The 14,956-nt window shown below is 37.6% G+C and overlaps 2 protein-coding genes across 7 annotated transcripts; both read right to left on the bottom strand.

The window, feature by feature from the left end:
- Positions 1–36: 36 nt before the first annotated feature.
- Positions 37–5,145, bottom strand: LOC121781074 (spermine synthase-like). 5 transcript variants are annotated; one of them, XM_042178762.1, is made up of 12 exons: positions 5,003–5,139; positions 4,869–4,899; positions 3,686–3,912; positions 3,511–3,555; positions 3,184–3,260; positions 2,972–3,094; positions 2,764–2,868; positions 2,608–2,680; positions 2,050–2,121; positions 1,237–1,432; positions 872–1,001; positions 37–399 (listed from the first exon to the last, which is right to left on the bottom strand). In XM_042178762.1, the coding sequence occupies exons 3-12, from the start codon at positions 3,879–3,881 to the stop codon at positions 334–336; spliced, it is 1,083 nt and encodes a 360-aa protein (XP_042034696.1). In that variant the 5' UTR covers positions 3,882–3,912; positions 4,869–4,899; positions 5,003–5,139; the 3' UTR covers positions 37–333. The 5 variants fall into 5 exon arrangements, with proteins under 5 accessions (XP_042034696.1, XP_042034694.1, XP_042034699.1 ...); XM_042178760.1 differs by having other exon boundaries at positions 4,869–5,145; XM_042178765.1 differs by lacking the exon at positions 4,869–4,899 and having other exon boundaries at positions 5,003–5,140.
- Positions 5,146–9,134: 3,989 nt separating this feature from the next.
- LOC121780630 (iron-sulfur protein NUBPL-like) lies at positions 9,135–11,736 on the bottom strand. 2 transcript variants are annotated; one of them, XM_042178244.1, is made up of 7 exons: positions 11,570–11,736; positions 11,257–11,379; positions 10,973–11,070; positions 10,615–10,741; positions 10,201–10,304; positions 9,854–9,979; positions 9,135–9,650 (listed from the first exon to the last, which is right to left on the bottom strand). In XM_042178244.1, the coding sequence occupies exons 1-7, from the start codon at positions 11,724–11,726 to the stop codon at positions 9,483–9,485; spliced, it is 903 nt and encodes a 300-aa protein (XP_042034178.1). In that variant the 5' UTR covers positions 11,727–11,736; the 3' UTR covers positions 9,135–9,482. The 2 variants fall into 2 exon arrangements, with proteins under 2 accessions (XP_042034178.1, XP_042034179.1); XM_042178245.1 differs by having other exon boundaries at positions 10,219–10,304.
- Positions 11,737–14,956: the final 3,220 nt, after the last annotated feature.

Raw genomic sequence — 14,956 nt, 5'->3', positions numbered from 1 at the left:
GTAATTGAATAAATCATGTTGTAGACATGCACCATATTTTCAGCCAAAAATAATAGAAATTCAAGTTGCTAAATCTCTCACCAAACGATGAAACACCATGACGAAGTTATTGAAAATCACAACACCACCCACATACACAATACGACTCCATTAACATAAGCAACATATCAACCGCAGCCAAATCCAAAAATCCACACTAATTAGAATATGCATTATCCCCACTCTAACCCTAGTCAGGCATCATAAGTCATAATAATAGTCTTAGTGAGGCTAACGCCATCGACGTGTTTAATATGGTGCGCAACGAGGCAAGGCTGACTTCAAAGAAGTTGGTCAACCCCGGAGAGCTTCGACCTCCCTCCTTACGAAAGATGGCAATGCAAAGGCAGCTCTATGAATCTGTTATCCACAATAAGCAAAAACGTAGTTGAGTGTCTAGTATCGCACCATGGAAATTTTGGAAAAAAAGGATGTTAATTTCAGAATGGCTCGGGACAGTGTGTGCATCGTGTGTGCCATAGGTCAAATTTATATACAAAAGCTTAGAAAATCTGGTAGTCGATAACAGATAAATAGCCTGAGAACAGCACACACATATGTTGACGAATCATATAAAGAGACCAATAGTGTAGTTGAAGGTTGAGTTTGAAGAAGCCTGATTAATTAACAGAACATAGTAGCCAGTGATGCTCTCTATATTTGACAGAACATAGTATTATTGATTCTAAATAACAATAATTACACACAAATAAACATTATTCTATAAACCATGCATTTTGTGAACAAAGTTTTGAAGCTGATGGAAATCCTCAAGAATAAGAGCAAATTCGAGAGCTTCAATAAACAATTTCAAGAATAGACCAGAAGATACCTCGGAGTTGTAAAATTTAATTTCCCTTCTGTAGTCAAGTGCACCATCCAACTTCTCAATAGGGTTGATAGGGTGTACGAAATCAACAGGTGGTCCCTCAGTTGCGCATAATAGAAACCCTATAACGCCACTGCCAACCAGAAGGAGAAACTATCAGAACACCATCTTACAGATTACAACTTAACAAAAATGACCCGTGAATAATGAGGAAAAAAAAACAATCTTGGTCGACAGACTGTATTAATCTTTGGGATAACTGAGCAGACTTAATGGGAATTCATAAGAGAAGTGGTGGGTAATTTGAGTGTTTAAATACAGTTCGAGAACTTGTAATTACTTGTATGATAAAATGGCAAGCTTTTTACCTCGGATATGTAGGGACACTAGCCCATGCATAGCGCACAGAACCTTTAAAAATGTCTCGGCATATGGTTAACATATCCTGAATCAGATGTGTATGAAGCCACATACTTTCTGCCATATTACAAAGAACACCACCGGACCTTAATGCTCTGGCAATGGTCTCAAAAAAGGGTCTCTCCACAAGCTCCTGAGCAGGACCTGAGCAGTAAAAAAACATAAGATATAATAAGCTACATTACTGCTTGTAGGATACCTCGAGTAGTACTACGTAAAGTCAATCATATGAGGGGGGAGGGAGGAATATATAAGGTCCAGTCATACAACATCATCAAGATACAATAATGAAGAATACACTCTGAAAAGGTGTCTGAGTTACCATAATAATTACAACTTACTCCTACAAGTCAATTGAAGTACTCAAACATACTATTAGTCATCAATGAAATGATAGATTTTTTTTACCATGATTGATTTACCAAACATATTTCCAACTGAGCACATTCATACACAATCCAGAAAGTTGCTTCTAGATTTGATTTCTGTTACAGAAATATTTACTTAACAACCAATTACATAATTGCCAGTCATATGGTTGTATGTTATATAGAGACTAACTAATATACTCAAGTCAAAACATTATGAGAAAAAACATAAATATCCTCATTAATAGTTAATCACCTTATCAATGAATTAAAGAACTTTATCAGCAGTAGTGTGATTAATGTATGCATATTGCAGGTTATGAATATACAAGTAAAAAATCAATAAAATAAACATTTGTTCATGCATGTCCAATTCACCAATAGTACACGTACCCACAGGGTCTGACGAATCAACAATAATTGCATCATATTTCCCTTCAGGTGCTTGCTTTAGAAATTCAATAGCTGTGAAAATAAGAAATGGAACAAAAGTTAAAAAACTATTAACCACACACCTGGAGTGATAAATGCAGGCAAATGGAGCAAGGGTATTACTAACCACAGCACTTGCAAGTGCAAGAGAATACATTTTAGGTCAAACTCATGGAAAAAATGAAGACTGGCATGTGTCCAAAAGCCAAGACATCAATTGTCAGGCTTCATGCTGCTCGTCAGGTCACAGTTATTTAAAGAGTAGGCTATATGCACATGCTTTCTTGAAGCAACTTAAACTTATAAAGAATGACATGCATTTAAAAGTAATGACCCAATCTAAAACTTGCACTTTCAAATTTGTAAAAAAATCAAAATGAATAGAGAAAAGTGAAAGAGGTTTTTTTTTAATACCATGTGCAGGATATCTTAGTTCCAAGTGGCATATTAAACATATGTTCAACCTACACTTCTAAAGGCCAGGTATACGAAAACGTTTTACAGAACTTAAAATCATACCATCGCCAACATGAAGGTGCACACGAGGATCCTCAAAACCAATAGCTAACTCTGGAAAAAATTTCTTGCTTACCTGTGAATTAAAGAATAATACATAAGCAGCAATGAAGTATAACATATACAAAGCTAAGATAGGCAGCAAGATTGAGTGCTCACATCTATGACCATCTGATCGATTTCACAAATATCAATTAACTTCACAGAGCTGTGACGGGCAATTTCTCTAAGGACGCCACCATCACCACCACCTACCACCAAAACCTGAATTCCCAAATTTAACATATAAAAACCTATGCAGCGAGGCAGGGTACCAAACTCCAGCATTATAGGAAGGTAAAGTTCCAATAAAGTATCCAGAAATTACATTTTGGGGTGATTCAATTGAACAAAGAGGGAGATGGGTTATCATTTCCTGGTAAACACATTCATCTTTCTCCGTCAGCTGAACAATGCCATCTAGCACAAGAACCTTTCCATATGCTGATGACTGCAATAAAACGACGAAGTACAGAGTGAAAATAAGTTCACAACAGATAGGGAACAAAAAGAAATCATACAAAGTCAAAGATGCAGAACCTGGAAAACCAGAACCTCTTGATACTTTGACTTATCCTTGAACAAAATCTTTTCGACTTTCAGGGAGTGTGACTCTCCTACAACCAAGTGTGTATCAATTCAGTACAAAACTGCGCTCCATTTTCGAAGGTATAGGAGATTACTACTTTCAAAACTAATAAGACCGCCAAATCACTTTCCCCACAAGTGCAAATATTTTTTAGATTCAAACATCAAAATAAATTGAGCTATTCTCCACAATGACACATGAACCAATTTATCAAATTCAAAAAATACGTAACAGAGGATTCATCTGGTTTTTGAATCAGGACAAAAAGAGGATTATACCTGGCCACATTGGGTTGTTAAAATAGACTTCATTCAAAGACTCATCTGCAACCAATATCATAAAGTACAAATTGATTAGCCCATTTGGAACACAATGCAACGCTGAAAATGGTAGGACTAAAGCAGAAGTGGACAAGGGTGTCCCAGGAAACACATAATAAGCATATTCCAATACCAGAGGATGGCTGAATTTCACTGAACCATCCAGAAACAACAGTTGAGTGGCACTTGGCATCTAGCTCCGGTGCAGATGCCCTTGCTTTCAAGCAACAAGAGGGTATACTTGTGGCCTTACTAGAACCATTGTCACTACTCGCCCTCCCACCTGTAGTCCTCTGGCATTCCGAACCTCTTTCTGCGCCGCCCTCCATAAATTGGCCTTTTCTCCTGTGGATCCAGTCTCTGATCACAAATAAGGTAAACTGAGTTAGAAATAACAAAGAAATCATACATGTGTAGATAAACCTTAAAAGTCATAAGTGAGAATAAGGGAGACCAGGATCACATTAAAAGAATAAGGCTTCAAATCAAAGACATATGCATATCCATAACAGCACATACATAAAAATTTGAAATTTGCATAACTACAATTACACAAAATAAAGAAAGACAACATGTATCTATATACCAACTAACACTAAAACCAACAGGGATGTCCACTAGAGATTACAAAGACAAAACAGAATTGAGAATAGCCTCCAGCCAAATTAACAAAAAAAATGTACAGCTTTGACATCTTAAACACTAGAAGCTGAGGAAAAAAATGAGCAGAACGTGCGTACAAGTTCAATGTCAGAGAAGGGTCCGAGCAAATAACTGTCAGTTACCCGGATTAAAAATTACTATATCAATGAAGGCAAAAAAGATTCTCACTTTAGCTGAAAGATTATGGAAGGAACAAGTAGGTGAGAATAATAGTAGTAAAATAATACACCAAAAATAGCAGCAGAATCCGCATATTATACAAGAATTTTAAAAAGGAAACAGCAACTATTGTTTTTTTCCTTCCAGGCACCAAAAATTATTGCAATCATCGTCTAATAATAACAAATACGCCGCCCAAAAGTACGAGCCGAAATCTAAATTATTTTAGCTAAAAGGATTCAATGTGAAGAAAATTAACCGCCTCAAACAATCACCTCACTGCGGTAAAAAGTTAATTCTCCGATTACAATGAGTATACATGATCATAAACTTCAGGTCAATTTTTTTTCAACGAAATCAACAAACCACAAATCCCAATCAAAGCTCACTAGGGTTTTCGAAAATCCGGGAAATGTGGATTGGGGTGAAAAGATCGCCACTGCACCCTTAAATGTGCTTTCAGATAGAGAAAGGAGAAGGAAAGCGCTCCATACCTGTTGCGAATGTGGATTTCTCAGAAAAAAGCTGTGGGTGACGAGAAAATGGCAGCGAAAAAGCAGAGGAATAAATTCTCGAAACGTAGGAAGTAGTAGTAATTAGTATTGATGGGAGAAATTGCGACTGAAACCTTCACTGCACAGCTCCACTGCTCGCGTCGCGTTATCAATGGAGGAGAATCGCGAAATGATGGAGAGAATTATATGAGCAAATCGATTATTAATGGAGTGTTCTTCCCACCAAAAAAAAGGATTCTTCAATTATTCAGAATTTTATCAGAGTATTTTTTTGAAAATAAAAATAAAAGAAAGGTAAACTAAAACACACGTTTCCACATGACAGAATTTCTTGTTCATACATGGATGGCATCATCACCTTCTAGATATTATATTTCTATTTCATTATTTATTTTAGTAATAGTATTTAGTAATTATAAATATTTATGAAATTCAAATAATCTATTCAAATTTCGAAAACCACATAATTAAAATTTTTAATTACTTAACTTAATTTAATGACACTAGAGATTAAAAAAATTATTACAAATATCAAGAATATGTAGTACTATTATACTTCTATAACATAAAAAGGTGCGTAATAATGCTAACTTTTCTTAAATTGTTAACTTACTAACTCATCAACGTAGTGTATTAAAAATGTCTACACGATCACATTAACATGTCAACATATATTTGTATTGACATTTTAATAAAATGTGTTGACATTAAAATATTAATTTAAATTTATGTCGACATTTCATTGTTGACATTTTTAATACACTACGTTGATGAGTTACCAACTGATCACACTCATAACATAAAAAGTGTTAACTTTATTTTCCAGAGATTACTTATAAAGTTTATACTAAATATAAACTTGACGACCTAAACCATGTTACAAATTACTGTAATTCTACTATAATTATTGATTTATTTCTTTGCTCGATTTTTATCATCTTTTTGTCCGAAAATTGGAGGTGTATATACATTTGTTCACATATAACAAGATTACCCCAAATATGTTTGGCCGTTTAGAGAGAGTATTGTGTCAAGTGTCTATATGAAAAAATTGGAGTATTTATATATATGTAAGCTTAGGTGAAAATTTTGATTATGCTAGTATGTATTTAGTATTCCCTCCATCTCACTTACTTATACATTTTATTTTTGGTAAATAATTTTAAGCAATGCTTCATGTTTGTTTGGTGAATAAATAAGAGAATAAAGTAGAAAATGGAGTCATATATTTCATGAATGTTTGGGCCCCTTCACAATAAAAACTGTACTGGAGTTGTTGTTCATAGTACTCAACATGATGATATTTTTTTTCAACTTTGATAGCTAAAGAAATTACTACTAAATGCGAGTAATACTTACTATTTTACAACTGCATTTGATATGATCTTCGTCTTAAATTTGACGAAGACTTATAACTATATTTGTCAAGTTAATGTCTGTTTTTGTAGTTCAACAATATAGCATTTATATAGCAAAAGAAAATCTTAACTTATGGAATAATAAAACTTAAAGGAAATAACTATAAAGGAAATAAACTTATAATAAAGCTTTAAAAAAATAACTAGAAAGGAAATAAACTTAAAAGAAGCACTAATTGATAAAGGAAAGAATTTCAAACCAATTAATATTGATCAACAACTTTTCAACTACTTAATAAATTAACTAGGAAAGCAAATATATATCAAAATAACTTAAAGAAACTTTAAAAAACTGCAATTTAAAGAATGAAAGAAAATCAAACTGCAATTTAGACCATATATGCATCAATATTAAAACCATAATACAACCTTAGCTCATTTGATAATACATTGTATAAGTCTACGTGGGTTAAAAAAGCACTACCACGTATGTTTTGGGTCCAAAAAATTATAATTGTGAAAGAATAAATTTCACTATATTCGTTTTTTTATTAAAGTCGACAAGTAGTTAATACTTGAAGTTCACTTTATTCATAGTTGATTTTTAATATATTTTTGGTTCAAAATATTGAAGCATGATGGTTTGAATCGTTGACTGAAGTTTATTCCTTGCTTAACGAATATGATTATTATCATTGCAAAAAACGTTCGGCAATATTTATTTGTTTTCTTAAAAAAAATTCATGAATCACGAGTCCATGACCATGACTATCAATGACGGATCCAAAAAATATTTATGGTGGGGTCGAACAAATTCAAAAAAAATGTTCTCAATATAAGCGAGTCATATTTCTTTTTGTAAGTCCACTATAAGTGAGTCATTTCCTTTTTTAGCAAAAAATTTTCTTTTTACTTTATTCCCCACCTATTTTATTCTCTCTTTACTCCTCTATTTTTCTCTGTCTTATATTTTACTCTCTTCACTTTAACTATTTAAATATTAATTCCTTAAATCTCATGCCCAAAAGAAGTCATTCGCTTAAAAAAAGTAGTAGTAGTAGTACATTTGAGTTTAATGGTTCCAATTATGCGCTATTGTGGATATTCATTTACTCCTACCAAAAACTATTCACAAATCTGTCATTAGAAAGAGATTTTTTTTTTCTCGATGTATGTCCGTTCACAATTCATATATATTAAAACCAAAAATCACGGTTCAAAAACTCAGTAAGCAATCAATTAATCAAAGGAACCCATAATACACAATCCATAAAGACAATAAAAATCAATAAGTTAAAAAAATTAACAATTTACTAATGAAACAACAATTCACCTTAGTATCCTAACTTGTTTCAAGTTATAGATTCCAATATCCTAACTTGTTTCAAGTTATAAATATAATTAAAAAAGAAGAGTGCAAAGCAAGTGTAAAACAGTACAAATTCTAATAGTTATGCAAACTACATAGAACTAAGCTAGTTTGATTTCATATTAATTTCTTGCCTTGTGTATTAGATAAGCACAAGATGAGAAGAAAAGTCTTTAAAAAGGATGGAAAATGTATGTAAAAAAGGGAAAATAGAAGTATAAATTGTAATGGAGATAAGATCACTATAAGAATTTTATTCGTCCCATATATAAGGTTCAAAATTCATGTGTAATAGATAAATCATAAATGTATATATATTTGAAAAATATAAACAAATTTATCAAAATTTATCAGTTCGTTTTCTAGCATCAGTTCAATATACTGATAAGCACGAAATTACATAAGTAGAAATCAAACTATCGTCTACGATACTATCTTCCGATTGAAAATTACAATCAAGAATTATGGCAAAAAACAATACCCCGTGCATCGTCTATCGTGCATCCATGTGCATGTATTTATTATCCAATATTAAAAAAAATAAGTAGTATTTACAACGAAATTAATAATATAAATAAAAATACCTCTAATGTTTATTGTGAAAGCAAATAAATTTCTGATGTTCACAAATTGATAATTTATTTACTTTTAACAGTAAAAGTTAGAGGTTAACTTCTACAAAATAATTTAATTAACATAAACCCAGCCTCACTAAATAAAGTGTTAAGACAAAAAAAGAGGAAAATAAAGGAGTGCTTTATGATTCTTATCCTAAAAAGTAAAAACGTCATTAACGAAAAGTATTGGATGCTTATAATTTTGTACTAATTTTATAGCATCTCACGATTCTCTCGAGGTGAATATTTAATTTAAGACAGCCAAATCTACATTATTATATTCCAGTTGTCACAAAAAATTAATATGGGGTTAGATGCGTATTAAGCAACACGTGGTATTCTTTATGCACTTAAAAAAATTTAAAAGAATTAAAGGAAGAAGCAATCAATATGTCACACAACTTTGTATGATAGAGACTGAATATGATATTTTTATGAAATCATTAAATTGAAGACAGCTACATATAAATAGCATTTATTTTAGTCGCTCCTAGAATATGAGTAAGAAAATGTTATAATGAAAATAACAGCAATAAAATATGTGTTTCTTTTTTCTTTACTTGTTACTATTTTACGAAAAGGATTATTCCGTATTTATATATTTATTCAAAACATGTTTTCCGACGAAAAAGGAGAAAGAAGAGGAGAAGAAAAAATTATAGTGTGAATGTCAATAGAATATTGCTCTATCTTTATTGTTTCTCATATTTACTATATATTCAATTATCTATTTAAGTCTCCCTATCACCTTAGTGGCCTATTCTCTATTCCTCCGATCTATTCAATTGTCTCTCTATTTAACTCACTAAACACTCATTCTTTAATTTTCGTACCCAAGGCCAAAAGAAATGAATCAATTATAATGAAACGAGAGAAGTACAATACCTTTTTGTGCTAGGGATGAAAAAATGGAATTTTTTTCAAGGATTAAATATATATAAGTATATATTTCAACAATCTCATCAATCTTTCGACAAAAACAACCTATCGAAGCAGAGACACGAACACGACATCCCTCGTTACACATACAATGTGGCTGCTGTTTATACGAGTTGCATAAGATGTTCGATGCTTTGAGCAGAAAGGCAAAAGAACAAACTCCATTCGTTCATTAAGTGAAAAGAGACGTCAAAGCGAATCTTCTCACCGTGCCTTAAGAGGTCTTTAGGAGCTTGGGTGTCAATGTGATAGCAAGTGTTGGTGCCACCATCTAGGAAAAGTTGAAGACGTAGCTGGAAACGCCCCATGCTTAAAGATTTATTTCAGGACGCGAGTGTGGCTGGTTGAGTAGCTCGAGTGTGCTGACTATCTTTTGGGAGATATCACCATAGGCCCGGGATACACAAGATTCGGGATTGGATATCACAACAGGCACTCCTTCATCAGAGCCACTTCGTATTCCCGTCTCCAGTGGCAACTGCGATGATATATTTAAAGATCAGTGCTTGAGTAAATTAACAGTTTGGAACATTATAAGAGATTATATACCAGAATGTATCATAAATTTGTTTTAAAATATAGAAAAGATCAAGAACACAGAATTCAAGCTCACTTGTAGATAATGTAACTAGCAATAATTCGAAAGAATATTGCAGCCGGTGACAAAATCAGTGGAAATACCTCACCAAGAAACCTCATCCCCATATCATCGGCTGTCTTTTGAGCTCCACCCTTTCCAAAAATGTAATGAGCCTCATTACAGCTCGGACATTTAAAATAGCTCATGTTCTCCACAATTCCTAAAATCTGCGACGCATTGCAAAAAGTGGAAACATCATTGAACAAAATCTATCGCTAATCATCTTTATTTTATGAAAGGTCATTGCTCCACATATGATTAACACAGTATTACTTTCTCGTCCAGGAATGCAATGCAATACGTGAAACTTTTATCCAACCATATGTTAAGGACACCATGTTTGGCGAAAATATATGAATGAAAGCTGTGGAAACACAAATTCTGTAACTGAAGGTAAGCGGTATACTGGCACGTTCACTTGGGAGAACATTTTAACACCTCTTCGAGCATCCATTAAGGCAACATCTTGAGGAGTTGACACAATTACGGCTCCTGTTAACATGTAGCAAAAATGATGTAATAAATGAGCAATGTAATCAAATTAAACATCAAGTTGAATTGGAACATAGAGAATCCAACTACTTCATCAACCCCTATGAGATAGATAAGATTGGATTTTGTCCATGACTCCAAATACGGATGAAAAAAATCCACTTTACGTATCCATTAGAAGATATAAGCACATTCTCCCAGTCATATCATATTATACAAATATGAGAAAAGTGATTACATAAAAACAATTTCATCACGCTGGAATAGACTCTTGTAGATCGAAAGAGAATAAAAGGCAGATCCTAACTACCTGACAATTGCAATCTCTGCGAGATGGAAATCTGAGCATCACCGGTGCCAGGTGGCATGTCTACCACAAGAACATCTAGCGTTCCCCAATCAACTCCTCTCGTCATCTGTTCAAGTGCTTTCATGACCTGAAAAGATAACACAGTATCTACATATATCAAAATGGTTGTAGCATGATTCTTAGACAATAGGATGCTCTCCACGAGTTTTCCTGACCAAACTGATATCGTAAAACATGATCTGTAATCAGCAATTTGACATCATTATATAAATAACAACCTTCATTTTTATAAAACCAAACTGATAAAAACATAAGCAATCGTGAAAACATGACCAGCAGAGAAATAATCTGCACTTACCATAGGACCTCTCCAGACAAGCGCGTCCCCTTCTGCGACCAGGGACCCCATCGACATGCATCTAACACCATAGTTTTCGATTGGGATCATTTTCTTATCTGCTAGAGGCACCACACCATCAAAACAGCTCATAACTCAAAATTTGTAAATTCAGAAATTAATAAAATGAAAGAAACATGCGAACTAAGAATCTAAGATAATCAACTCATCCACTCATAGTAACAGTGACAAAGTTCAAAACATGAAATAAAAGCACATAATTTCAAAGTTCATCAAAGCATCACCTGCACTCACTTCAGGCTTCCCATGGAGCTTCATCATCATCGGAATCGACGGCCCGTAAACATCAGCATCCAGCAGCCCAACCTTTAGCTGCCACTTATTTGCAAGCGAAACAGCCAAATTAACTACAAATTCACAGCAATATCACAGGAAAAAAAATCGTAAATTGGCATATCTAAAAACTCAATTAAACAAATTTACAAAAATCCATATATTGAAGACACTCCAAACAATGAATCAATTAAAACACTCACAAACTCATAATACAAAAATTCAGTATTTTTTTGAAGGAAACAATAAATGGAGATAAAATACCGGCAGTGGTGGACTTGCCGACGCCGCCTTTGCCGGAAGCAACAGCTATAATGTCCTTAACCCCTCCAATCTTCAGATGTTGCCCCTTTCCGCTCTGCGAGGCGAAACCCCTAAACCCTCCACGCTTGAAATTTATGCTAAGAAATAATTTCTTCATCAGCTTTGAATTGAAGAAGGCAATTGATTTCAGCGAAAAGTGATGCTACTTACTGAATAAGAGCATCTCCAATCGGACGTCCGCGACGGGCGACCGGGACGTCCGCCATTGTGGCGTCGAAGGTCGGATACGGACGTCCCGTGAGGACGTCGGGTGTCCTCGGACGTGCGGGCGACGGGCGGGTGGACATCCGCCATTGTGGAGTGGGTCGGACGTCCAGTAATTAAATTTTTTTTTAAACTCTATATATACGGCTCGTTGAACTTCATTTCATTCGCACCACTTGTGTTAACAAGTTTCTCTCTTCTTTTACTACAAATTTCATTTCTACTTAATGGAGAACAATAGGAACTCCCCTGCCACGAGCGAGTCGCAGACTCCGGTGTTTCCCATCGACCTGGAGGGAAACGTTAGCGGAAATGCGACAATAGTTCCGACAATGTCGGAGATGGGTGGAATGGGTGGGATGATGTCCCCTTATATGTACAATTGGATGGGTGGAATGGGTGGTATGATGCCCAGGGCTGCGGGGATGGGGGGCATGACCCCAAATATGATGATGCCGGGGATGGGGATGGGGATGGGGGCATGACCCCAAATATGATGATGCCGGGGATGGGGATGGGGGGCATGACCCCAAATATGATGATGCCGGGGATGGGGATGGGGGGCATGACCCCAAATATGATGGGGATCGGTGGGATGATGCCGGGGATGATGGCGGGGATGATGCCGGGGGGAGGGGGTGGCAGGGGCCCACAAGCGGACGATGTCTATCGGTCAATTATCGATATGCTGTCTACTGATACCCCTTCCACTTATGTTCCGGAGACTCAGTTCACCAGCTTGGAAACTTTCTCTTTAGAGGAGTTGGGGCTATCTCCAGTCAGGGAGACTCCAGGCAGGGGGAAGGGACGTGGCAAGGGCAAGGGGAAAGCCCCGGGCTCTTCCTCGCGAACGGTGGCAGAGGAGGAGGATGAGGATGAGACGGGAAAGAGGACGGTATGGAGCCCGTGGGAAAATGTCGCGCTTGCGAAGGCTTGGGTTTCAGTAGTCGAGGATCCCTATGTCGGTGCCAACCAACATATTGACAGACTGTGGTATCGCATCGCTGAAGCCTACCACACACACAAACCGGCTGGGGCGAAGCGTCGCGTTCCCGAACAGTGCCGGAAACAGTGGGAGCGGTTGAGGCCTAAGCTTAGTCGATTTGCGGGCCTCTACCAAAACAATCTCCGTCAGGCAAGCAGCGGTATGTCCGAGGAGGATGTCCGGAACCGTGCCTTTGCTCAGTGGAGGGCGGTGATATTTGACTATGTATTTTTCTTTTTTTGAATGACTATGTATTTTGTTTTTTTTCTAACTATGTTTTTTTTATGTTTTATGACTATGTATTTTTGCCCGTATTTTGCTTTCCCGTATTCCGTGTCAAAATTATAATTCCGTTTTTACGTAATTGTGAATTTGTGATTTTTTATATTGCGGGAAGTCCTAGTGGGAAGGGCGATGGGAAGGGCGGATTGTGAAGGGGATGTCCTAGTGACGTGGCAGTGGGATGGGAAGTCCTAGTGACGTGGCGGGAGGTGTTTTCGGGATGTCCTAGTGGATGTCCGAGTGGGACATCCGCCCACTGGAGATGCTCTTAGATAATATCGTTCTGAAGTCGAACATGGGCATCTGTTTGCCGCATGTCGGCAAATGCACGCATCCGCTCGACCTCTCCATGAGGTACCCATATATTCACATTCGCGGTGGCCACGCCGTGACTTGGACCTGCACCCGTATCATCTTCATTGGTCCACTGAGTCAGTTCCGCACCTTCATTTTCGACAATCATGTTGTGCATTATGATACATGCGTACATGACATCGCCGATGTTGGGAATATACCACTGCCGTGCAGGACCCTTGACTACCGCCCATCGACTCTGTAGCACACCAAATGCCCGCTCCACATCCTTGCGCGCTGCTTCCTGACGGCTCGCAAAGTATGACTTTTTTTGTCCGAGCGGATGCTTGATTGTCTTCACAAAGACGGGCTAGTTTGGGTATATCTCATCCGCCAAATAGTATCTCATATTGTGCTGGTTGACGTTGGCGACGAAACTGATGGCGGGACCAACGCCATTGCACTGAGCATTGAACAGGGGCGACGACTGGAGAACGTTGATGTCGTTGTTCGACCCGGCGACTCCAAAATAAGCATGCCATATCCACAGCCGGTAGTCAGCTACAACTTCTAGGATCATCGTGGGATGCTTGGCTTTGAAGCCAGTAGAGTACATCCCCTTCCAGGCGGCGGGGCAGTTCTTCCACTCCCAATGCATATAATCTATGCTGCCCAACATCACAAGGAACTCGTGCACCGACCCATGCATATCTATCAGACTCTGGCAGTCTTCGGGGCTCGGACTCCGAAGATACCGCTCACCGAATATCGCTCTCACGCCCGCGCAAAAATTCTGCAGACACTCGACGGCTGTCGACTCGCCAATGTGGAGGTACTCGTCGAACATGTCTGCCGCGCCTCCGTACGCCAGTTTTCTGATTGCGACAGTGCACTTCTGCAAGGGCGTGAGTCCGGGTTTGCCAGCTGCATCCTCCCTGATCCTAAAATACGTGTACCTTCTCTCTAAAGCACCCACGATGTGCAGAAACAGCGGACGATGCATCCTAAAGCGTCGCCGGAATAAGGCTTCCCCAAAACGCGGTTGCGGAGCGAAGTAGTCTGCATACAACCGAATATGTGCAGCAATGTGGTCACGGGGTACTGTAGTTCGACGATGGATCGGCCGAGGTACCGCAGCCTGCTGCCGCCGCTGCGCCCTCTGCTGTAGCAGCCTATCTATCGCACCTTCTACAGCGACCTCCAATTCATTCTCGCTATCACTGTCACTAGACATTCTAGATATACTTGAAATTAGAGATGTAGAGAGAGAAACTTGTTAACACAAGTGGTGCGAATGAAATAAAATTCAACGAGCCGTATATATAGAGTTTAAAAAAAATTTAAAAAAATTTAAAAATCGGACGTCCGACCCGGACGTCCGACCCACACCACAATGGCGGACGTCCGCCCGCCCGTCGCGCCGACGTCCGAGGACACCCGACGTCCTAACGGGACGTCCGTATCCGACCTCCCCTGCCATAATGGCGGACGTCCCGGTCGCCCGTCGCGCACGTCCGACCGGACGTCCACCATTGGAGATGCTCTAAAGGTTGGGTTGCTGG

This window comes from Salvia splendens, chromosome 20, assembly GCF_004379255.2.
Source record: "Salvia splendens isolate huo1 chromosome 20, SspV2, whole genome shotgun sequence".
NCBI classification, from domain to species: Eukaryota; Viridiplantae; Streptophyta; class Magnoliopsida; order Lamiales; family Lamiaceae; genus Salvia; species Salvia splendens.
The sequence above is the reverse complement of the archived record's forward strand: the minus strand, read 5'-3'. Positions and strand labels throughout refer to the sequence as shown.

Bases quoted from the DNA above. Each gene is read 5' to 3' on its own strand.
- LOC121781074 (XM_042178760.1), bottom strand. From the start codon at position 3,881: ATGGAGGGCGGCGCAGAAAGAGGTTCGGAATGCCAGAGGACTACAGGT. The intron at 2,869-2,971 runs GTAATTTCTGGA...TTGGGAATTCAG, and splicing joins CAATTGAATCACCCCAAAAT to GTTTTGGTGGTAGGTGGTGG. The intron at 1,433-2,049 runs GTACGTGTACTA...TTTACTGCTCAG, and splicing joins TGATTCGTCAGACCCTGTGG to GTCCTGCTCAGGAGCTTGTG.
- LOC121780630 (XM_042178244.1), bottom strand. From the start codon at position 11,726: ATGAAGAAATTATTTCTTAGCATAAATTTCAAGCGTGGAGGGTTTAGG. The intron at 11,380-11,569 runs GTATTTTATCTC...GTGAATTTGTAG, and splicing joins CGGCAAGTCCACCACTGCCG to TTAATTTGGCTGTTTCGCTT. The intron at 11,071-11,256 runs GTGATGCTTTGA...TGCCTCTAGCAG, and splicing joins GAAGCCTGAAGTGAGTGCAG to ATAAGAAAATGATCCCAATC.